Source organism: Gopherus evgoodei, chromosome 17 (genome assembly GCF_007399415.2).
Source record: "Gopherus evgoodei ecotype Sinaloan lineage chromosome 17, rGopEvg1_v1.p, whole genome shotgun sequence".
NCBI classification, from domain to species: domain Eukaryota; kingdom Metazoa; phylum Chordata; order Testudines; family Testudinidae; genus Gopherus; species Gopherus evgoodei.
The window spans coordinates 3,260,783-3,284,368 of NC_044338.1; the positions used below are offsets into that span (position 1 = coordinate 3,260,783).

At 45.0% G+C, this 23,586-nt stretch overlaps 1 protein-coding gene across 7 annotated transcripts in view; it reads left to right on the plus strand.

Annotated features, from left to right (window-relative positions):
• Window positions 1-23,586, plus strand: part of SPECC1 (sperm antigen with calponin homology and coiled-coil domains 1) — a 160,978-nt gene that overhangs the window by 94,033 nt on the left and 43,359 nt on the right. For 4 of the 7 annotated variants that reach the window (XM_030537135.1, XM_030537132.1, XM_030537133.1 and 1 more), the window contains 3 exons: window positions 14,685-14,830; window positions 15,638-15,738; window positions 20,837-20,918. In XM_030537135.1, coding sequence (XP_030392995.1) covers window positions 14,685-14,830; window positions 15,638-15,738; window positions 20,837-20,918 — 329 coding nt within the window. Of the gene's footprint in view, window positions 1-4,249; window positions 4,333-7,707; window positions 9,649-14,684; window positions 14,831-15,637; window positions 15,739-20,836; window positions 20,919-23,586 lie in introns of those variants that run through there. The other 3 variants (XM_030537136.1, XM_030537137.1, XM_030537138.1) reach the window with 3 other exon arrangements.

Here is a 23,586-nt window from a genome sequence, read left to right on the forward strand (position 1 = left end):
AGGGTTACCTAATGACTAGATGCCTTAAGGTTTTCAGCTGTTTGTGTGGATGGCAATGATCTTTATACACAGATGAGTATGATTAAATAAGAGTGGTCACCAGTATTTATCCTGCAGCTTTGTCCTTTGGACTCTGTTGAGCAATGTATTATTGCCTCCATAATTGACTGCACAGTTGGGTTAAGCCCCTTGCTGTTTTGCAATGACGCTAGGATGGCTGAACATATCTCATGGGACAAGCTGAAAATTAGCTGCCTATTTTGAGATGAAAACCTGGGTTGCACTGTTGTAGGCAAAAATAGGGACTTGCTGGACTTTTATGTTCTGCAAGTCCAGTACATGCTGACTAAATGGTTGATGAGAATATTGGGAAATCCTCACCCTGGGCGGCAAGCCCTTGATGGTGATCCTCTCCCTGTCCCCCAGTTTTGAGCTTAGTAGAATGATCTGAGTCTGATCCCTCTGTGAAAGTTAACATTTCACCCAGAAGTAATTTTATGTTGTGAGAACATTTAAGGTACAGGTCTGTCACATCTTACGCGCATTTAACGTGCGCGATTTCAGCTTTACACGGTCGGCAAAAAGAAAAAGAACAATTTAAATACTCTTTCTGTAGTGCGGGTGATTCCACCCGCCATTCAAATCAATGTAATTTTGACTACACGCGGTTTTCGCTTTACGCGCTAACCGCGGAACGGAACCCCCGCCTAAAATGAGACAGAGCTGTACAGTTGGGATAGTCTCATGGGCTTCAGTGTTGCTAGATTCAAGTTAGTCTTCCCCTTTAACCCTTGGATTATCACATGCACTTTAAAATAATCGAGAGATATGCCACAGATTCTGTGAGCAGTACACGCTGTGCTCACTCTCGAGGAGGCAACCACTTTGCATGTAAGGGCCAGGTGTGAGTTATGCAGTAGGAGTTGGAAGCATGTATCAGGGTTTTCATGCAGTGCAAGGTATTTTGTGAAGCATCTTTGATTCCAAAAAGTTTTATAATGCTTAGTAGTACAATTACAGAACGGAACTGAAGGAACGTAGGAAATGAAGGGATGTAGGAAAGAGGGCTGAGATTTATAAAGAGGGCAGTACCACATGCTGCTAATGCACTGGTGCAGGCAGATTCAGGGCTGCAGAGGTTATATCTGTACAGAGCCAATGAAAAGAGAGCTGCACAGCTAAGGGAGGTAGGGAAGGAAGTTACTTACCAAAAACATGCCAAGTTTGCCCTGCTTCCCTACACTCCCCTGAATCTCTCTCCCTACACTCCCCTGAATCTCTCTCCCCCAGTAAGGCCATGGAAACTGAATGTGGCAGCCATTGTAATACAATGAGTTCTGCCAGTTCTTTGAGGGGTAATGCAGTGAAGCTTGTACTGCTCATATTGTCTCGATATTTACCATGCAATAGCTTCCGGAGTAGCCATTGCACAGAAGGGATGGGATGGGAGTGGCGAGGGATCAGGGAAGGCTTTGTGGGGGAGAATGAATCACAATTCCTGCCTTAAATAGGCAGAAATGTTTTTTAAAAGAATGTGTTTTAAGATCCAAGTTTCGGTAATCGGGTTCCTGATATGTGTGGAATGAAAAGCTACCAGCGAATACATTTTTAAAACAAAAGGGAGACAATCAAATTGTCAGCCAAGATTCTCATTCTGCGCTATGTGTTTCCATTGCTAATGCTGATGGCATTACAGATGCTGAGAGCAGGATGAGGAACACAGCATCCAGTTAAAGCTGGGTGAACAACTGATGTTTCAGTTCTCTGGAAGTTACAAACAATGAAACAAAACATAAAACCAAAAAACCTCAGTTTCACTTTCACCAAAACAGAAAATTGAAAAGTCGATCTCAACCAGAATTGTTATCAAATGAAATGTTCCATTTCCAGGCACACTTTAAAAATAAAAGCAAAGGAGGAGAAATGCTAGATTCACAGAACAGAGGAGGAAGAGATGATGAAGGTGCTGCTGTGTTCCTTATTGCCTTTAGCTCAATGGTAAGGGCACTCCCTGCGCCTGCCGGGGCCAGGGTTCAGTTCTTCCCTCTGCCTGATATGGAGCAGGCTTTGGAATTTATATCTCCCCCATTGCAAGGGAGTGTCCTGACCGCTGGACTGTGGGATATTCTGGGGCAGGTCTCTCTCAGGCCTAATCTACACTTAATATTTAGGCTGACATAGCTAAATCCCTGAGAGGTGTGAAAAACTCCACCCCCTGATTGATGTAGTTATGCCAGCCCTGGCCCCCAGGGAAGATACAGCTAGGTGTCAATGCTTCTGCAGAGCTTGCTCAGGGAGGTGGGCCTATGCCAGTGGAAAAACCCCTTCCATCAGCATGGGCTGAGTCCACTGTGGGGTTATGCCTGCAGACCTCTGGCGCCGGAGCCATGCTGCTATACGCCATCTCATGCTGAGGCTGTTGTACTTTAATAGTCATTGGGCTGACGAGAAAGAGTGAGAATATCTCTGTACCTGGTGGTTATGGCACTCACCTGGGAGATGGGAGACTCAAGCTCAAGTTCCTGCTCCGATAACTATTGGATCATTTATACACAGTAAAACAGTTTCAGCAAGAGAGACCGAGGAGACCAGTGGTTTGAGCACTCTCTCCTGCAGTGCAGGAGACCCAAGTTCAGAGCCCTGCTCCACATCAGGCAGTGAGAAATTGAACCTAGGTCCTCCATATCCCAGCTGAGTGCCCTAACCGCTGGGCTTAAGCTTATAAGGTGGGCAGTTCCCCACCATTTCCTCTTCCTCTGGCTGGTTTTGGAATGGTGTCTAGGGCCCAAAAATGAACATTTTTACCAAAACTATTTGGTGAATTCTTGTTGTATTTGCAAATAGTTTCGGATCAACTGAAACTGCATTTCTTGATGAATAAACTATTTGAAAAATTCCACCAGCTTTCCTCCCTGGCCTACTTAAGATCTTAGTCCTATTGTAACCATAAGAGTCAAGGGAGGTCATTGGAGGTACAGAGTCTTTCAGTTCCCATCTAAAGAAAGAAGTAACTTTGAATGTAAAGGTATGGTAGGAGAAGGCTTGTTTGTTTCAGAAGTAGGCTGTTCTCTCCCAAGGAATTGGAATGTGGCTGCATTGTTATAGCTCTCAGGGTGAGGTGTATCAGAGCCTCAGTCAAGTATGCTCCTGTTAAAACCAGATCCCTGTAATTCATACATGCAGACATTTCCAGGAGGAGAGAATCAGACAGGCTGCCATGCCTGCTGTGGGCATGATAGGAGCTTCCAGCCAAGGCAGGAAAAGAAATTTGAGTCTAAGCCAATTCCCCAATTACATGCTTTTAATTAAGAAGTCAATTCTGTGCTATGCTTTATATATATATATGGTTGTCTCTGTTCACCTGTCTGTCTGTCTAGCTTCCTTGTTGTACTACTTTGGACATGGAACCTGAAATACATTCTGCAGTGGACAACATAAATTCTCTTCAAAGGGCAGGTGCCGAGCTGAGAGTCATATCCTCACTAGTGAAAGTTTCTGCATCTGTTACCCTCCTGGTGTAATTGAGTGATCCCCATTCAAATCTGTCCCAGCATAGGTCATTCTAGCCAGAACGGCAGCAAAGAATGGCATGTAGGAGCCAGAGAAGCCATTCTAAATTGGGCCCCAAAACAGCTGGCAGTGAAATTTTTAAAACTTGTACTGTCTCTTCATTAAACCAGTCCCTGAAGTCTGTGGGGCTACTGCTGCGAACTGGTGTTACATCCAGATTACCCTCACATTCCTTGGGCCACTGTTCGTGCCCAGCAACACATCCTTCTTTACCTGAAATTCCTGGGGTGAACTCAATATTGCTCCAATCAAAGTCCCCAAGGACCACTGGCCAAAACCAACACTGAATTCTATTCCATGCAGTGACTTGTAACACATGCTAGGTACTAGCAGGACCAGTCTGGTGCATGTGACACATAAACAAGATCTGTAAAATATCTCTCACATTTGCTAATACTGAGCAACTGTGCATTAAGCAGAATGTCAGACGATCCCCTGGAAAGTTTCTTGTCTGATTTTAAGCTCCATTGGAGAAATGCACCTTCCAAAGAGTTTGCTGCTCAAAGGTTTTTTGACAATAGCTCAGCCGTCTCTGGGGGCTTGTTGGAACCTACATCGTAAACCAAACTGAAGCCAATTTACCACCTAAGAGATCCTGGTCATTTTAGTATTTGCCTGTGGCTGCCTGAGTTCCTGACTCCAGCTAAGTTTGGTTTCACCTTTACGTTTTTCTAATCAGACAAAGTCATTTTTGGTTCAGGAACAGCCAAAGAACTTGCAGAAAATGCCCTGATGGGGTCATCAGAGTCCATCTGAATGAAGGTAAGAGCCTCTCAAGGGTATCTTTAACACAGAGTAACTGTCTAATTCTGTGATTAAGAATGTTGGGAAGAGGGAGGGGCTGGACAATACTAAGGCAAAGAAATGGGGTGTGGAAAGGAGAAGTTCACTTAATACACTGGCCTGAAATTAATCTTAGTACTTGTCCTAAGAAAATACAAACTGAAACATACAAGTCATAGGTTTGGACTGGAGCCTTTTCTAACATTCTACGTACAGATTAATAGTCTTTTTAGGCATAAAAACCACAAGTTTTACAATACACTGTTGCACAACTCTCTCTCATCCACTCAGAACGTCAGGTCTAACTTCTGTTAGCTGCTTTATAATCAGGAATGTCAGCAGTGGAAAAGACCTGCTAAATTGAATCCATAACACTCACAAAGGAAGCAAGTGGCTGTAGGAAGTTACCTTAGTGGGTGATGTGGCCCGATTGACCTCCATACACACTGACATTCCAGCCTGGTCTGTTAATGTTGTGACTAGCACAGTGCAGGGGTGAGACATCATTCTCCTCTTCAGGTTTGGTGAAGTTACCCTGCCAGCCCACGGGTCCTGCTGTGTGCACAATGGGAGGATAATCCATATGCCTCAAACCAATCCATGAGAGAACCTTTGGTCCAAGAGGACTGTGCTGAAGACCAAACAGTTATTCCCACAATTAAAAGAGCCGCTCTAGAACAAAAGAGATCTAACCAAGTGACTGAAAGGAAGGTGAAAATGAGGATCCTGATCTCTCCCACTAATTTGCTTCTACCCTTCCTCCTGCAGCCATGTCTCAAGTGCCACAGCATGGCAGTGTAAAATGCACGATCTCCTGAAATTAAGCTTGTAATCTGTGTATTAAACCTAATGTCAGTGTGTATGTGCTGATGTGCTGCTCCTTGTGCCTGTGTTTTGCAGCTGTTCTGTCTTACAGAGGTTTGCTTCAGATCACTCTGCTCTCACTTAAATGAGAGAAGGGGGCATTTTGGATGGGCCAGGTTGAGCTGTTAACTCAGCTGCTCTCCAAGGGTTTTGGGGCCAAAATGGATTATATCACCAGTCTTTTTGGTGTAAGAAACCTGAGGCCCGGATTCCACTCTATAAACTGACATTAGTATAACTGCGTCGCTTAGGGAGTGTGAAAAATCCACACCCCTGAGCGATGCAGCAATGCCAGCATAGCACTGTCTCAAGTATCGGGGTAGCTGTGTTAGTCTGTATCCGCAAAATCAGCAAGGAGTCTGGTGGCACCTTAAAGACTAACAGATTTATTTGGGTAAAAGCTTTCATGGGTAAAAAACTTCACTTGTTCAGGTGCATGGAGTGAAAGTTACAGATGCAGGTATTATATAATGACACATTAAGAGAAGGGAGTACCTTGCAAGTGGAGAACCAGTGTCTCCATTGGGGGTTATGTCAATGGGAGGGCTTCTCCCATCGACATAGCTACTGCGTCTCAAGGAGGTGGATTATCTGCGCCAGCAGGAGAAGCTCTCCTGTCCGCGTAGTAGCATGTTCGCTGAAGCGCTAAAGTGGTGCAGCTGCAGCGTTTTAAGTGTAGACCTGCCCAGAAACAGAAGCCCTGACTGGAACAGAGACACTGCAGTGCCTGGGCAAGTTCCCGTACACAACAGCGCAAATTGATTAGTAAAGGGGAAAGCCGGGGAAATTCTCACATACACATTCTTTAAAATATGTTCCCTGGCTTAAAATGTTTAATTCCTTCAGCCAAGGGATGTATTTTTTTGCAGTATCATTAGCTAATCATGTCGCTGTGCTGTATTTATCTTTATATGACTCCAAGATTAAGCAGATTCAAGAATTTTTTGTGACTTCCCACTCATTTCCAGATTTTCACAGCTAAAGCACTGATCAGTACAAAGCAAGAGCTGTGAGCCAAACCGACCCTTCTCCCTAATGGGTATGCATCCCAGGGGATATAAGCAGAAGTTAATTCAGTTGACTCACTGTGTCTCTTCTAAGGGTATGTCTACACTGGCAGGTTCTGCGCCACAAGTTATATCACTTTTATTAAAATGCTGTTGTGTGTCCACACTGTTCGTTGTGATGCTGAAGCACATCCACATTAGCAGCTCTTGCCATGGCAAAGACAGCAGTGCATTGTGGTAGCTATCCCACTGTGCAACTGGCCATAAGGTGCTTTGGGAAGAGTTTGCAATGTCTCAAGGGGCCGGCATAGTTTCACATGATGCATTTCCCAATCCCATTGTTCCATGGGCATCCAACTACATTGCCAGCTGCTTTTCAACTGAAGTGGGGGGAGGGAAGAGTGTATGACAGGGAGGGTGTGTGTGTGTATGGAGCAGAGGAGAGAGACTGTGTGTTTTTGGGGACAGTGTGTCAGCATGCTGTCTTGTAAGTTCAGACAGTGGCAGGCAGCAACCAGTCCTGGGGGAGGGGGAAACCCCAACATCAGCCCCTGCCTCTCTCCCTGGGCTCTCTGCACAGCAGTCTCTCTCTCTCACACACATACACAGAAACCTGCCCCGGTGTTCAACAGCAAGAGCATTCCATGTTAATGGTTTGCTTTGTGTCTCAGAGCAGATCAGCACAGCATGCAAGGGCTGTCAGAAACGGTGCTTTGAAAGGAGAGGGGCGCATGTCTCCAGGGCAGCCGAGTTCAAAATAATGAGCTGAGCGGTCACTAGAGGCATTATGGGACTGCTCTGGAGGCCAATTACAGTGCAGAAAGCAAACAAGTGTCTACACTGGCAGTAGAGCGCTAGAGCCTCTGCACAAATACCCGTTTGACTCTTGTCAAGGTGTTTTTTTAAAAGCGCTGCAACTGAGAAGTTTCTGCATACAAAGTGGCTTGTCAGTGTGTCCACGGCTGCAGTTTGAGCGCAAAAACCTGCTTTACTGTGCAGAAACTTGCCAGTGTAGACGAGCCCTGACTTTTCTTTGCTTGAGGCTCTTATCAGTGTGCCAGGTCAGTAGTATCCCAAGTGAGCAGTGGGTGTGTGTGTGTCAGTGCATAGCAGACACTACCTCCTCCTCAGTTTTCTGCACCATGTATCCTGTCTCGCCCCAAAGGAGATCTTTCCTGGGGAATCTGGTCACTGCATTTTATTTTCCTGTCTATGCCAGCATCTGTGCATTGAAGGAGACTGCATGAGGGGAAATGCCATAGAGTATACCTGGTGGAGGGGCAGCCTCTTGAATGCCATATGGCAACTCAGTCTCTGCTAAGGAGGTAGATGTAAGTTTGGTCCCAAAAGCATAATCAGTGTTCTGGCTGCTCCTTTATTTAGTGACAGTGGGCTGCTTTGGGTAAAACACGGACAACTGCACTTTTGAACTGTTGTATTGTTTTATATATCCCCTCCCCCATGTTTGTCTCTGTCTCCACAGGTGCCCAGTCTCTGCCAGCTAGCACAGTCCTGGAGGGATGCAAAGCCAGGCCTGATCTTGCCATGACAAGGACACCTCAGACAATGCCTTCAGCCTGAAAAGGGAAGTTTCAATTGGAAAAAGCACCTCAATCCGAAGAGCCAGATTTTTACCACCCCCAAAAAGTACAGAGCACTACAGCGTGTGAATGCAGTTCTGATACGCCTTTCCCCAGGAGCAACCGCTTGACCCAAAGGAGCCTGGTCCTTTGGCTTCAACAGGCTGCTCTCTTTTGAAGCATATTTGAGGTGTAAACAGTTTTGAATCCATTTAAACCAATTGAAAAGAAACCAAAACCCTCGGGATTGATCACAGGGATTTGGGGACTGAACCTATCCATTGACTGTAGTAGGGGATGGCTGCTTTTGCAATCATACATTTAAAAGTTTTGTAAAAAAGAGTTGTGTGTGGGTGTAGAGAGACAGAGTGGGTGAGGTAATAGCTTTTCTTAGACCAACTTCTGTTGATGGGAGAGGCAAGCTTTCAAGCTACCCACAGCTTTTCTTTAGATCTGGGAAAGGTACTTGGGACTTGTCTACACCTGAAATGCTACAATGGCAGGAGGGGTTCTCCTGTCAGTGTAGGTAATCCACTTCCTGGAAAGGCAGTAGTTAGGTTGTCTACACTAGTGGATAGGTCACCTTACCTATCTCACTCTGGGGGGTGGATTTTTCACACCCGAGTGAACATAGCTGGATTGACATAACTTTTGAGTGTAGACCTGACCTCAGAGTGCTGCAGTTAAACAGGAGGTGGAACAGATTGTTTAGGGTAGGTTGTTAACACATGTTTTCAGGGACCATTCAAAGTGAAGTGGCCAGTTAACACCTCTGCTGTCAAAGAACAGAAAAGGAGGATAGGTGGGTTGTACTAAGCCATACATCCAGTGTCTTTATTCAGTCCATGGTTATTAGTGTCTGGAAAAGCTCCCAGGCTCACCTTTTGAAGGTGTTGTTCAGGTTTCAGAGCTGTAAAGTTCCAGTGTAGACAGTGCACCAGCACTGGATGCTATTGCCCTCTGGAGGTGTGTGTTTTAGCGTGCTGAGAGAGCTCTCTCCCAGCACTATGCCATGGCAGTGCTTTAACATTGCCAGTGAAGGCATGCCCTAAGATGTATCATGTTATGCACACACATTATGTACTATATATAACTTTATATGCATATATATTTTCTAATGATTCTGGGTTTTGCATGTGGGTGTGAGAGCCAAGTGGAGATTACATATGAAGATTAGATTGCTGCTTATTCAGTATAAACTGCCTGGGTGTTTGAGGTTTTTGATGCAGCATTGACAATGGCTTCGCCACCAGGTGGCAGCAACTGACTCGTGTCATAGACGTTTGAAAGAAGCTGGCTGCAGCATATCCTCCTGTATATTTCTATTCTGCCAGATCAGGTGCAGCCACATCCATGGGATAAAAATTAGCTGCTTGTCCTGTACTGCAAGCAGAGGGATCAGAAGGAAAAGCAACGGATGTTCCCCTAAAGGAAAGTCATTCCCATTCTCTTAAATTCAGGTGAAGTATATGGTCAGGAGAATTTGCTTGCATCTTTCCTAACAGCTGAAGACACTGGGAAAGCTTTCCTGGATACCAAGGAGAAACTGAGAAGACAATCAGAGATCAATCACTTGTGGGACTAGAGGTTCACTTTTTGGCTCTATGGTCTCCACTCCTTCCTTGGTTGAGAAGACCTAGCAGGGCCATGGCCTCTGGGCAGCAAATTCTATGAATGCTAAGAGCTCTCGTGATTGTGGCATGGCCCATGCCACTGTGCCATGTTACATAAGTGTACGCGCACTTGTGTTGCCTCTCTTTATTATCTGTGCTGGCAATTGTTCAATGTTTTTTTATATGTTTAAAAAAATACATGGAAGTGCAAAATAAATGTGTAATTGTCCAGAAGTGTCTGCTGCCTGTTCCTGGCCTCTTTTCAGTTCTGCGTATCAGCAGCTGTGTGTGCTGTTTTTTTGTCTCCGTTGCAACTGAGGAAGAGTCACAAATCACTTTGTAACCACAATGCCAGGAACTCCAGCAAAGGATACCCTGAGATCTCTCAGGCAGCAGAATAGTTACCCCCAACAGAGCTGCTCAGTCTGCTTTAGAAAGAAGGAACTTCGGAGTTCAGAAATGTACAAACAACACAGTCCCACATTATTGCTGCTGCTTTCCCTAAGCATATCTAGCCTACCTGATCCCATAGTCGACACGCTAGCCACAGCAAGGTTGGCACCTTTCTGACTCGCTATTATTCATGTAATCCAGACCTGAAGAACAAACACGGTGACCAGCTGTTGCCAGCCTGGCCAGCTCCAGGCACCAGCACAGCAAGCTGGTGCTTGGGGCAGCCCATGGAAGAGGGCGACACGTCCAGGTCTTCAGTGGCAATTCGGCGGCGGGCCCCTCAGTCCCTCTTGGGCTTCCAAATTGCCACCGAAGAATGAAGCGGTGCAGAAGAGCAGCCACCAAAGTGCCACCAATTGTGGCTTTCCCCCCCCCCCCTTCCTCTTTGCCGCTTTGGGCTGCAAAAAAGCTAGATCCGGCCCTGGTTGCCAGTAAGCTTTCCTCTAATGCTTCAAATATCTCACCTTCCTGGGGAATCAAGTTAAGTGATGTAAAACCACTCACGTTCTAACTCCCCCACAGCGGAATAGTTCTGGCTTCCTTCTGGAGCTGCCACACTCCAGTGGTGGTAACTGTATAACATTTCATCCCAGGTTTTCAAGCAAAGCAATAGTGGTAGGTTGCATTTTGTTCACGTTCCCTCCTCTCTGTGCAAGGGCTTAGATAATATGGCTCGGACTATCCAACAAGTCTTTTGTAAATGAATTTTGTGCACTGGGAGGAGGAGTTTGGCTCTTAAGCTATGGCTTGGCATTACTCATGCTGGGTCATGTTCTTGTGCCATCTTTCTGAATGTGTTTGCTCTTGTGAGTTGCACTTCTTCAAGCCTTTAAGGTTAAGGAGGCAAAGTCTGTGATTTCTGTTTGTCAACAGGGACTTGGAGTATTATTATTTATATTACTGTATCACCGAGCAGCCCCGACATGGATCAGGACCCCATTGTGCTCGGCCCTGCACAGACACTGAACAAAAAGACAATCCCTGCCCCAAAGGTGCTACAGTCGAAGTGTAAGACAAGATGGATACAGGCAGATGGGGGGTTGGGTACAAGGAAACAATGAAGCACTATTGATCAGCATGATAGGCAATGGTTTCTGCACACCAACAGCCTAATCATTGTAGACATCCCTGGAAAGGGGAGTTTTGAAGAGGGATCTGAAGAAGGGCAATGAAGTGTCTTTGTGGGTGTTTATACAGAGCTCTTTCCAAAAAGGAGGGGAGTGTGGGAGAAAGCACACAGCTGCTTTTTTTAAAATGTAACGAGTGATTGAGGCCCGACATCATGAGCCAAGCAGAAGTAGGAGCTGACCTTTCCCTACTGAATAAGAGATTTTAGGAGCCCGTCTCTTTCACTCCTCCCCAACCCCCATTTTATTAATTTTGTTTTCAAAACTGAAAAGCAGTGAGCAAGTCAAACCAGGATGGCCTGTGTGACGTGAGTTAGAGAAAGCCGGTCCCAAGCACCATGGTGAGATTTCCAGCTGGGGAGACCTCACCATCGCGGCATGGTGAGATTTAGTCCCAGAAACTTATTTCAGGGCATGTTTAGAGGCTAAGATCACGAAGTGTTCAAGCAGAATCAGGCCAGGTGGCAGCTTAGATATCTATCCAGTTGAAATGTTAATGTATTGAGGTGTGATGTCTCAGCAGACTTCCAGGGATATGAGCCATGGGATAATGTATTTCGTATTTAATCTCATTCTGGAAATGTTTATGCAACTAGAAGATTCACTAGCTCAACTCGAGAGATGAGGACTTTAGCCCTGCTCTGACTTTCATCCTGATCCGTGAGATAAGGCTTAGGCAAGCCAATAGGGCTCTCCTATTGATGGCCCTCACCCCTTAACATGTGTTTATCACTTCATATGTTTACTTTTTCCCCTGGGTAGAATCTACAGTGAGCTCCCATAGCTCAGATGGGGCTTTGGCTCACTGAGCAATACCCTTGGCTTGGCTTTACCCGCCAGCTTTATTAACTTGCCCAGAGCTGTGTGTACATACGGGCTTTCCTAACTCTAACATTAAGCCGCAAACCTCACATTCTCTTTCTACCTTGGAGATCATGCAGACACTGCATAATGGGCTCGTTTATTACTTCCTTACAGAGAAATGCATTGAAATGATTGGTTCACCCATACTGGGCATCCTGCGGCGGAAGTCCATGCTTTCCCTCATGTTTCATTAGCTGCAGGACTCCTTTTAGCCTTTGTGTTTTCTTACAAATGAAGTCCAGATGCTGCTGCCTGTTGACTTGTTGTTTGTGTTTAATGAAGCCGAGAGGGGTCTGGGGTTGGGAGAGGATTTAGGGCTAATCATCAAAACACTGGATCCCTCAGAGCTCAGTGAATCTCATCCACCTTTTCCTTTCCTCCTCTTTGGATTAGCTGGAGAATGGAATGAAATGGCTTTTCTCAAGCCATCTGCCGCCTCAGGCTCCTTCTGGCTCACAGGGAGCCTGAATGAATTAGCAAAGAAGTAGCCAGTGTCTGCTTTCAGACAGCACCTCCTTGAGCATGGCCAGAAATAGAAGCATGAATCACTATTTTTGCTGTCATTCATTGACACCCCCTCCCCCCGCAAGCCTCTTTCATTTTTAGAAACAACTATTCAAAAAGGAAAATAAAATAAAAAGATTGACCCCTATTTTTAGCCCAGCAGGAACTGTGCAGCCCTGTAGGCACTTTCTCCAGGGAGTTCTGGATCCATTCTTGTGCTGAATTCATAGCTCTTTCCTTGTTTGCATAGCTCTCGATTCCCAGCCCACTTCTTCATGAGGAAAGCAGTGGTGCCCTGGGACCTGTAGATCAGTCCGATTAGCTTCAATAGCTGGTAAATCATGAAAACAATGTAATAGACTCTGTAAATAACTAGCCTCAGCCATCTCAGCCAGCTTTGCTGAAGCATAAATTAGTTGTCTGAGGTCAAAGCTGGCCTGGGGGGTAGGGCTGCCAAGAATGTATAGTCAGCTCCTGGGCAACCCCCAGTTGGATGAATAGGTTATAGAACTAGAAGAGGCTATTTTGATCATCTAGTTTGGCTTCTGCATAACACAAACCATAGGACTTTCTTGGATTAATTTCTGTTTCAAGTCCAATAGCTGTGGTTGAACTAGACCATATCTTTTAGAAAAACATCCAGTCTTGGTTTAAAATGTCCAGTGATTGAGACTCTACCACAGTCATTGATGGGTTGTTCCAATAGTCAGTTACCTCCACTGTTTAAAAAAAAAAAGGAAAAATTGTGCATTTCTAGTCTGTCTAGCTTTAACTAACTTCCAGCCATTGGATCTTATTATACCTTTCTCTGCTAGACTGAAGAGCCTTCTATTATCATATTTCTGTTCCCCATGTTGATGAACAAATCAACCTGTAACCTTCTCTTTAATAAGCTAAGTAGATTGAGTTCCTTGAGTGTCTCACTATAAGGCACTTTAATCATTCTCTTGGCTCTTCTCTGAACCCTTTCCAATTTATCAACATCCTTTTGAATTGTGGACACGAGAATGGAACACAGTTTTCCAGTAGCTGTCACACCAGTGCCAAACACGGAGGTAAAATAACCTCTTCACGCCTACTTAATACTCCCTTGTTTATATTTCCATGGATCACATTTGCCCTTTTAGCCACAGCATTGCACAGGTAGCTCATGTTCAGCTGATTATCGACCATTATCGCCAAGTCTTTTTCAGAGTCAGTGCTTCCTAGGATAGAGTCCCCTATCCTGTAAGTACCAGCTTACCAAATGATTCAGATTGCTCTCTATCTCTGACCTGTCCTCTTCATTATTGACCATTCCCTCTGTCTCTGTGTCATCTGCAAGCTTTGTCAGTAATGATTTTGTTTTCTGTGAGGTCATTCATAAAAGTGTCGAATAGTATAGAAACATACCTGCTTGAGGATGATTCCCAATTTACAATTACGTTTTTGAGACGTATCAGCCAGGTTTTAATATATTTAATGGTGATTTTGTATCATTCAGGTTTCTTAATTAAAATATTGTGTGGTACCAAGTCACATGCCTTACAGAAGTACATTTATTATTATATCAACACTATTACCTTTTTGAACCAAACTTATAATCTCATAAAAAAAGATATCTATTTCCCATAATGCATGTTGATTGCCATTAATTATATTACCCTCCTGTAATTCTTTATTAATCGAGTTCCATATCAGCCACTCCATTATGTTGCTAGCTTGAAAGAGGACTAGTTAATCGGCAACGTTTCGGGAGATGGTATATTTGGATGTGTGTTAGGATCATGGGGGTGTACAAGACAGAAAAGGACATATTTATTGGAGGTTTTTCAGAATGGGGGGCGGGGGTTCAGTCCTAGGCCTTTAAGGCCTCTGAAGCCCACCAGACATGGAGGTTGCTAGGCAGTTGGTAGGCCACAACAGCCTGATATTCTTTCCATATGAGAAGGATCCAAAATTAGCATCTATAGATGAGAATATGAGGACTCGAGAAAGGTAGTCATGAGTATAGAACTTTCAACACAGGACTGAATGTCAGGAAATTCCAACTTTGTCACTGACTCACTATGACCCAGGGCAAGTCACTTAACATCTCTGTACCTTGGATTCCTTTCCTGTGAATGGAGATGATATTTCTTGATCTCCCAGGGGATTTGTGAGGCTTATCACTGGGTGCTTTGAAGAAGAAAAGAACCTAAGCATTATTATAATGGGGGAGTACATGATGGAGGCCTTACAGGAGAAGGTACTTGTGCCTTAGGAAGTTCCTTTCTGTAGAGTGAATATTTTCTTGTGCTTCCTGTTGCCTCTGACTTTGTTCTGATTTCTACTTTTCAGGCTGACAACTGAGGATGTGAATTCTGTAGAAGCAGATACCACCAACCGCTGGCAAGGAGTCTGTGTCAGCAGGGCATCACCCACTCCCTCAGAGTCTGCAGCTACTGTCAAGTCACTCATCAAGTCATTTGACTTGGGATGCTCAGGTACTCTATCCCTTTACTCTGGGATAGAATAGGTTTTGGGTTTGGTTTTTTTTCATTAAAATTTCAAATAGTTAAGCTTCAGCTGGCAAACAGCTAATTCTTCTGACATCTGCTGCCCCCATCTTGCATCCCAGTGGATATTGGTTTTAGCAGTGCTACAGAACATAAGAACTGCCAGACTGGGTCAGACCAATGGTCCATCTAGCTTAGTATCCTGTCTTCCGACAGTGACCAGTGCCAGCTGCTTCAGAGGGAATGAACAGAACAGGATAATTTTGAGTTGATTCATCCCCTGTTGTCCAGTCCCAGTTTTTGGCAGTTGGAGTTTTAAGGACAGCTGGCATGTGTGGTAGCATCCTTCACCATCTTGTCTAATAGCCATTGATGGACCATCATCCATGAACTTATCTAATTCTTTTTTGAAGCCAGTTACACTTTTGGCCTTCACAACATCCCTCGGTTGACTGTGCGTTTGTGTGAAGTAGTGCTTTCTTACATTTGTTTTAAACCAGTTGCCTGTTAATTTAATCGGATGACTTGGTTCTTGTGTTATGTGAAGCAATAAATAACACTTCCCTAGTCATTCTTTCCACACCATTCATGATTTTGTAGACCTCTATCATGCTCCCCTCCCCCAATCACCTCTTCTAAGGTTTTCGCCAACTGATGCTAAAGTACATTGAAATGGACTCAGTGCCATCAGGTCCTTGTTCAGACATGAGTGGTGGGAGAGGAGGGGGAAAAGAACATCATGACCTCTTCTTTCAGACTGGTCTGAAATATAAATGTTTCCTTCCCTTCTTGCAGGGAGCACTGGGCAGAGTATCACAGTTCACAAGGTCCCCAGGAGCCCTCTGAGTGGAATTCCAGTGAGGACAGCCCCAGCAGCCGCTGTTTCCCCCATGCAGGTTCCAGAAGATCTTTCCTCTATTTAGGATTGGGCTGGGTAGTTGCAGGGTTTCCTACTCCATGACATGGCTTCAGCACATCACCATGTAGTCAGGGAAAGGGGAAATGCATGTGTTTTATTTTCTGTGGAAGATCAAATGCTGGAGTTCTAACAGGGTACAGGGATCAAAGTGAGCTCCTGTTTTATCTCCTGGCTGAAGGCCCCCCGGGGTGGGTGTGAACTCTTTGGAATCCACTTCAGAACTTTAATCAGTATTGACCAGGAAAGTAGGTTTTGATCATTTAGAGTGAGTTAAGATGAATGTCAAACTCAACCAGGTATTTAGCATGTGTGTTAAGGAAGGGTAGTGAGAAGAAAGATGGTAAATGTTCCTGAGGAAGTATGCCCCAAGATACCAAATCAGCCTGTGGCTATTCAGGGCTGATGATGGTTGCTATGTTTTGATTTTTCTCCCAGAATGCAACTCGTCTGGAATGTGGTGTTTCTGAGGTTACTGCATCAGCCAATTAACATTCTGTTGGTAACTTTCAGTGCTGTGATGTGACATTACCAGAAATACTGCCTCTGGGAATGATGGGAAAGCAGACACAGTGGCATTTCACGGATTTTGGTAGTAGCATGTATACCATATTATCACTAGCCTCTATCACTATATGCTATCTGTCCACTCGCATCATTTGCCTTTTTGGGCCTGTTTGGCCAGTCATTGTTCTAGGCACAGAAATATTCCTGAAAGCTCTCCTGGGAGCATGTAAAGCATTTAGAGACACCTAGTGGGCTCTGTACCGAGGTGTGAATGCAGAACAAGTATAAAATAATTATCCACCTCAAGTCAATTAGCCCCACTTTTACCAACCAATTGAAGTCCATCAGCTTTGCCCAGCCGTAGAAGAGATAGACTGTGCCCTTGAGAACTGGATAAGGCCTGGTATTGTGTACCCACTTGTAACCATGCTGCCTCTGGCGGGACACTTCTGAGAGTATCAATTCAAGACAAATTGCTTAGAGCAGGGCAGTTCCAGCCCAAGGCTGGGGTTTCTTCACTTCTAAGGCACAGCAAACCAGCTAGACAGAGAGGACTTTGGTTTTACCCCACTGGCTAACCAGAAGTCTTACAAGCGATTCCCTTAGACACTCCAGTTTCCCAATATCACCGCCAGTGCCACTTGTTATGGGGATGAATGGTTATGAAACCAATACTCCAGTAAAAGAAAAATGGTTCTCAAGATCCCAAAGGACCAAGCCCCAGACCCAAGTCCAATATATAATCAGATCTTACCCACAAATCATGCTGTTGCCAATCCTTTAGAACAAGGGTCAGCACCCTTTCAGAAGTGCTGTGCCGAGTCTTCATTTATTCACTCTAATTTAAGGTTTTGCGTGCTAGTAATACATTTTAACGTTTTTAGAAGATCTCTTTCTATAAGTCCATAATATATAACTAAACTATTGTTGTATGTAAAGTAAATAAGATTTTTAAAATGCTTAAGAAGCTTCATTTAAAATTAAATTTAAAATGCAGAGGCCCCGGACTGGTGGCCAGCACCTGGGCAGTGTGAGTGCCACTTAAAATCAGCTTGCGTGCCACCTTTGGCACGTGTTCCATAGGTTGCCTACCCCTGCTTTAGAATCTAAGGGTTTATTCATAAAAGGAAAGAAATATATATGAGAGCTAAAATTGGTTAAATGAAATCAATTACATACAGTAATGGCCAAGTTCTTGGTTCAGGCTTGTAGCAGTGATGGAATAAACTGCAGGTTCAAATCAAGTCTCTGGAGTACATCCACAGCTGGGATGGCTCATTCAGTCCTTTGTTCAAAGCTTCAGTTTGTAGCAAGGTTCCTCCAGAGGTCAGAAGCAGGATTGAAGACAAAATGGAGGCATTTCCATGGTCTTTTATCTTCTCTCCCTGTGGGAGGACACCCCTTTGTTCTGATGTGGAAAATCACAGCAAGATGGAGTTTAGAGTCCCATGGGCAAGTTACATGTCTATTCATGACTCAGTTCTTTACAGGCTGATGCCATTGTTTACATGTTAGTTTGAACATTCCCAGGAAAGCTTAGATGTGGATTGGCATCTGCCAAAGTTCATTGTCAATTAAGTATTTCTTGATTGTACACTTCCTGAGAATAGTTCCTTCTCAAGATGCTGCCCAAATGCTTCACTGAGGCTTCGTAGAATCAAAACACATTGAGATACAAGTACAGAGCCAATATTCATAACTTCAACTACAAAAATGATACACACATACTAATAGCATCATCATAACCAGCAAATCATAACCTCTTTATAGACACCTCACATGACAATCTTTGTACAATAATTGCTGCAAATATTTAACAGTGGTTGCAGCAATGATCTGTATGGTCATAGTTTATATCAATAACGTCACACTAATCTCATGCTTTCCCATACAGAGTAGATTATTTTCCATACCCTAAAGGATCATGACTTTGGTGTGTGTTGTCTACACAGACTATGCAAGGTTAAATTAGCTCAGGCACCAGGCTTGAATACTGGCAGGTCTCCTGCAAACATAGCCGCAAAGAAATCAAGGCCTATGTCTCACAAACTGGAGTGCTTTGACTAATTGTTATAAAAGACGGTTTCTGTGGTGACAAAGATCCTTTTCCCTCCTTTCTGCCTGCAGTCATTTCTCAGGAAATTGGAGCTTATTTTCTGTCATCTGGCCCTGCTGGTGATTATATTAAAAAAACAGAAAGAAAATGAGATGGTCTTCTAGGTTGACCCAGACGGGATATGTTTACTGGAAATCATGACCCAATAAAAGAAAAGGGGCTAAATTATACAAGTAATCCCTATCCCCCTCCCTCTCTCCTTCTATCCATTGGTCTCTGTCTCTCTCTTTCTGTTGGTCTTAGCTTGAGATTCATGTATCTAGAAACTCAGGAATGTAAGCTCTGCCTTATCAAATAGGTCCATCTGTTTCAATATCCAACCTCTATCAGGAGACCTATGCCTGATGCTTCGGAGAAAGGTGAAACCCCCTCCCCATTATGTACCTGGCCAATTATATAATGTGCATGGTGGAAGAAAAATGGGAATTTATTCTTGACCCCTGTACTGATTTTCTGGCACCAGAAAGCATGAGGTTTGATAACCTTTGCATAATTACAGATGTTATTGAACTTGTATTTTGTATCTGTGTGGGCTAAGAAGAAAGAGCGGCAAGGATGTGAGAATCTAAACTCATAGAGAAGCTCTGAGAACTCCCGATAATTTCACTGAGGAATCTGACTTATTTACACATACTGGAGAGATGTGTATCAGATAGATACTATAGTTAGGTCATATGGTGAGTTAGAGCCCTCCTTTTATTGAGCTGTCTTTTAGATGTCTTTTGTTTCTCAGTTTCACTGGACTCTGAACTGCAACAACCCTTTAATTCCCTGAATCTCAATTCATATCTTGGCTACTTCCAGGAGAAGAGTGAAGTTTTCAGATTCTTTGATCTATGAGCAAAGGTCAGAACTAAACTGTCTGTGCCAGAGCTGAGAGATGCTGAGCACCTGCAGCTTCTGTTAAAAGACTGAGTAAGGACTTCAGGATTTGACTATTCCTTCGGATTCTAAAGTCTATTAAAGTTTTCCTCTTATTATGAATGAGGACAGCAGCAGAGTGAGAGAAGGGCAGCTAAGATGCAGGATGGCAAATGCCTCACTAGAAACCAGCCCTGAAAGCAGGCAGTTGTAAAAGCCTATTGCTGAAAGATGCTGAGCACCCTCAATTCCCAGTGACTAAAATGGGATTTGGCACTTTCTGGAATTGGGGTCTAAATCCCTGGCCAACTTCCTAGCAAAGAGGGCAGAAAGAAGCTTGTCTGGATGGCTGTCAGCATTGGACGCTGGAGCTGTGGTTGGAAGCCTGGCTGAACCCTGAAAAAGTACTTAGTGAGCATGAGAATATGTTTCCTTTGCAGAGTCAGAAAGGAAATTAAGAGTGGGATTAAACAAATGTCCTGGCAGCTTCTCTCAATGCCAGGCTGATGGGCAGTGCTGAAAGCTGGCAGCTGGCCTGCAGGTGAAAAAGGAGCCCTTTTGTGTCTGGTTAATCAAGTTGGAGCTGAAGGAGGAGGGGCTGGGAGCAGCAGATGCTATCACTTTGGGTCTGCAGCACCAAATTCTTTCTGACACTTTGCTTACCAAAAGGAAAATCTTTGAAAAAAAGGGTCTGTCGACAGCATTTTGGAGCCTGTGTGAGCAAGCTCCCAGCCATGCTCGGCAGATTCAGGCTAGCAGGGCTCGCAGTAGTGCTCTAGAAAGAGCTACAGAGACAGTGCTTTGAAGTTGCAGCTCGGGCTCTGAAGCACCCCTCCCTCTCCCTAGGCTTCAGAGCCCAAGCTGCAACTTCAAACCACTGTCTCTGCAGCTTTTTCTAGAGCGCTACTGCGAGCCCTGCTGGTCTGGATCTGTCGACCCTGACTCGCTTCTTTGGGCTCCAGAGTGTTATGTAGCCGCACCCACAGAAGCTGCAGGTGGTTGGGAGCCAAATCCATCACTAACTGAAAAGTAATTTTCCCGATCCTCTACTTTAATTTTTATGGCCAGATGATTGAAGGGCCACCCAGCAATCTCAGAGGGTAGAAGCAGGGATCCTCCAGACTGCTCGTCATCCAGGAGACAGAACTTTCTCCCAGGGCAGTCTGAGATTGTGGAATGAACTCTTACAGGAACCAAGGTCCTTCCCAGACCTTACCCCTTTGTACTCCAAGTGCAAGGCACATTTCTTTGACCTTGCCTTCTCTAACATAAACACATAGCAACAGGTATATTTATATTAAATAAAAAATAAGACACACCCGGCCAAAACAAGACACTGCACGGTTCATGTTTCTCCTCCTGGGCAGAGGGCAAGAGAACAAAGAACTCATGACAGATGTTAGTCACGTTGCTTAATCCACTGCTGGAAGGTGCTCAGGTACTAGAGTGAGGAGCATGATATAAGATGCTGAATAGAACAGAATATCTCTCATTCTCCTACGTGAGTGAATGAGGCCTCTTCCTCTCCCTGATTGGCCATTTATCTAATGGTAACATTTCCTGATGAATTTGTCTATGCTTGCTTGTTTCACAGAGGCATACTGCTTACAGTAATGCAAAGCTGCTCAGCAAAGGAGTCAACAAACACAGAGACCTTCCAGACCTCCCCCTTGCAGGTAAATCACAGTAAAAGCACAAAGAATTTAAGAGGCTCCTTTTTGCTTCCCCTCCATCAGCACAGCTCTTCTCTGTCCTTCCCCACACCGCTGGGCCATTCTTCCACTTCATATGTGCAACAAAATGAAATAGACACGATCTTCAAAATGCCTGAACATTTGAAAGATCTTATCTAGTTCACTTGGCTGTTTCACTCCCATGTGTCATGCCAACACAAACCTGCCCTCTTCACCCCAAAACATCCCTGGCACCTTCTTAATCCAGCCAGTGAAACTGGAGATAATTGCATTTTCTGAAGCATGTACAGCTTTGGGAGAAGTCCAGAGCATGCCCTTTGGAGGTTGGTTGGTTGGTTTGTTTAAAAAGATGTTTCAGATGAAACACATCAAATGGTTTCAGATCCAGATGCGGCTACTTAGAGCCCATATGTGATTGTTCTTTAAACAGAATCAATTTCCCCAGTTCTCAGAAGATGCAACTGTTGTTGTTCCATTCTCTTGTTTTTGTTCTTCCGTCACTTAATATTCTTTTCCAGCAGTATTTTCTTTTGATTCCCCCATTAGAGCTCCTTGCCTTGATTGTCTACTTCTGATGCAGCAGTATCGATAGCAATAGCCAGAGATTAATAGATTTTAAGGTCAGAAGGGACCATTATGACCATGTCCTTTGAGGAGAGCTGGTAGAGCTCTGCAATAATAGTGTTAGCTCTAGGAGTGTGTCTACGCAGCATCAAGACACCTGTGGCTGGCCCATGCCAGTCGACTCAGGCTCATGGGGCTTGGGCTGCAGGGCTGTTTCGTTGCTGTGTGGACTTGGGGTCTGTGCTCTGGAGCCCTGCCTCGTCACAGGGTCCGACAGCTCTGGCTCTGGCTCTAGCCTGAGCCCAGAAATCTGCATAACAGTGTTCCACCAAATTTTTCCCACTCAGGTGCAGAATTAATTTTGTTATGTGCACCAATGTGGAGGTGCTGTGTGACACGTCACCTCCACAGTGGTGCACACAACAAAATTCATGTGGCGGGGATGGGGCCAAGGGCTTCAGAGTGTGGGAGGGGCTCAGGACTGGGGCAGAGGGATGGGGTGGGGTGAGAGCTTCAGCTGAGGGTGTGGGCTCTGGGGTGAGGCCAGGGATGAGGGGTTTGGGGTGCAGACTACGACGGGGAGAGAGAACTCTTCCCAGCTACCTCTCCCCGCAGCAGCTCCAGGGGTGGGACTGCGGGATTGATGCCTCTCCCATGGCTGCTGGGTTAGGGCCTGGAGAGGGGCACCTCTCTCATGGCCATGGCAGGTCCAGGCCAGGGCCTGTGGCAGGGCTGGGTTGGGTCCGGGGCTAGGGGAGAGGAATCTCTCCCCACTGCAGCCCTGAGCGCCTGTGTGGTGCTTAATAGGCTGTTGTGACGCCCACTTTAGGGGGAACTTAGCTGCCCAGCGATGAAATGGCCCCACAAGCCTGAGTCGGCTGCCACAGGCCAGCCACAGGTGTCTAGTTGCTGCGTAGACATACCCCCAGAGAGAAACTAGAGCCTCTCTTCATTGTCAGACTCTTCAGATAGTCAGTTAAGATTCCACATTCACAATTCAAAGATGTACAAATACTGCACAACAAGCCAGGTTACAAGGAATATGGCAGCACAAGTTAACTTCAGAGCTCCCTTCCTCCTACTGGTTTCTCCTGCCATGCAGAGACCTAGAGGGCAGAAGATACGATACCAATGGAAGGAACAGATTTTTCCTTAAAGTTACACTGACTGTGTTTCAGTTTCTAGAAAATGTCTTGTCTGGGGGGAGGGATAGCTCTGTGGTTTGAGCATTGGCCTGCTAAACCCAGGGTTGTGAGTTCAGTCCTTGAGGGGGCCATTAAGGGATCTGGGGCAAAATCAGTACTTGGTCCTGCTAGTGAAGGCAGGGGGTGGGACCCAATGATCTTCAAGTCCCTTCCAGTTCTGTGAGATAGGTATATCTCTATATGTTACCTGCTGCTTATCATTACAGAAGTTCACTTTCACCTCAACCAGTTATACTGAAACTAAACACCAGTCCTTGAAAATGAATGCATTCCCCTTCCATAGCTAGCCATTGTATTTTATAAACTGGTTGTTGCTCCTTTAAAATGTCCATTTGAGCTGAAATTTCTTAAGAGTAGGGCAGTTGACAGCTGACCACTCCCAAAGCACCCAAATGCCATTGCTTCCCTCCTGCAAAGCCAGAAAGCACTGGGGGAAGGTGCTGGCATCCTGGAGGACAGATGACTTACTCTCTTAGCTATCTCCAAGCCAGTGGCATCAAATGAGAACTGATCGGAGCTGAGCTGTCATGAGACTACAGCAGGAGCTGGAGGGGCAGAGAGAAAGAACATATGGAATTCATGATGGGAACCTGACCAAAGATGCAATAACAGCTTTGAGTAATATGTTGCCTTCAAACAACAGAGGTAACACCTCCAGGCTGCAGTGTCATGCAAGGAGGAATCTGCTGGGAGCTTGCTCAGTGTGGGTCAGAGCATTCCAAGCACAGCTGTGCATGCTGAAATGCTGCTTCTAAAAACACTCAGCTCCGTGTGGATGAGAGGGGTCTCTTAGCAACTTCAGTGTGAACTCTTGCCAAGGTTGCACTGTTATTGACTTGTCCTGCTGTGTCTGGGATTGCTATGAGCTGAGATGATGATGC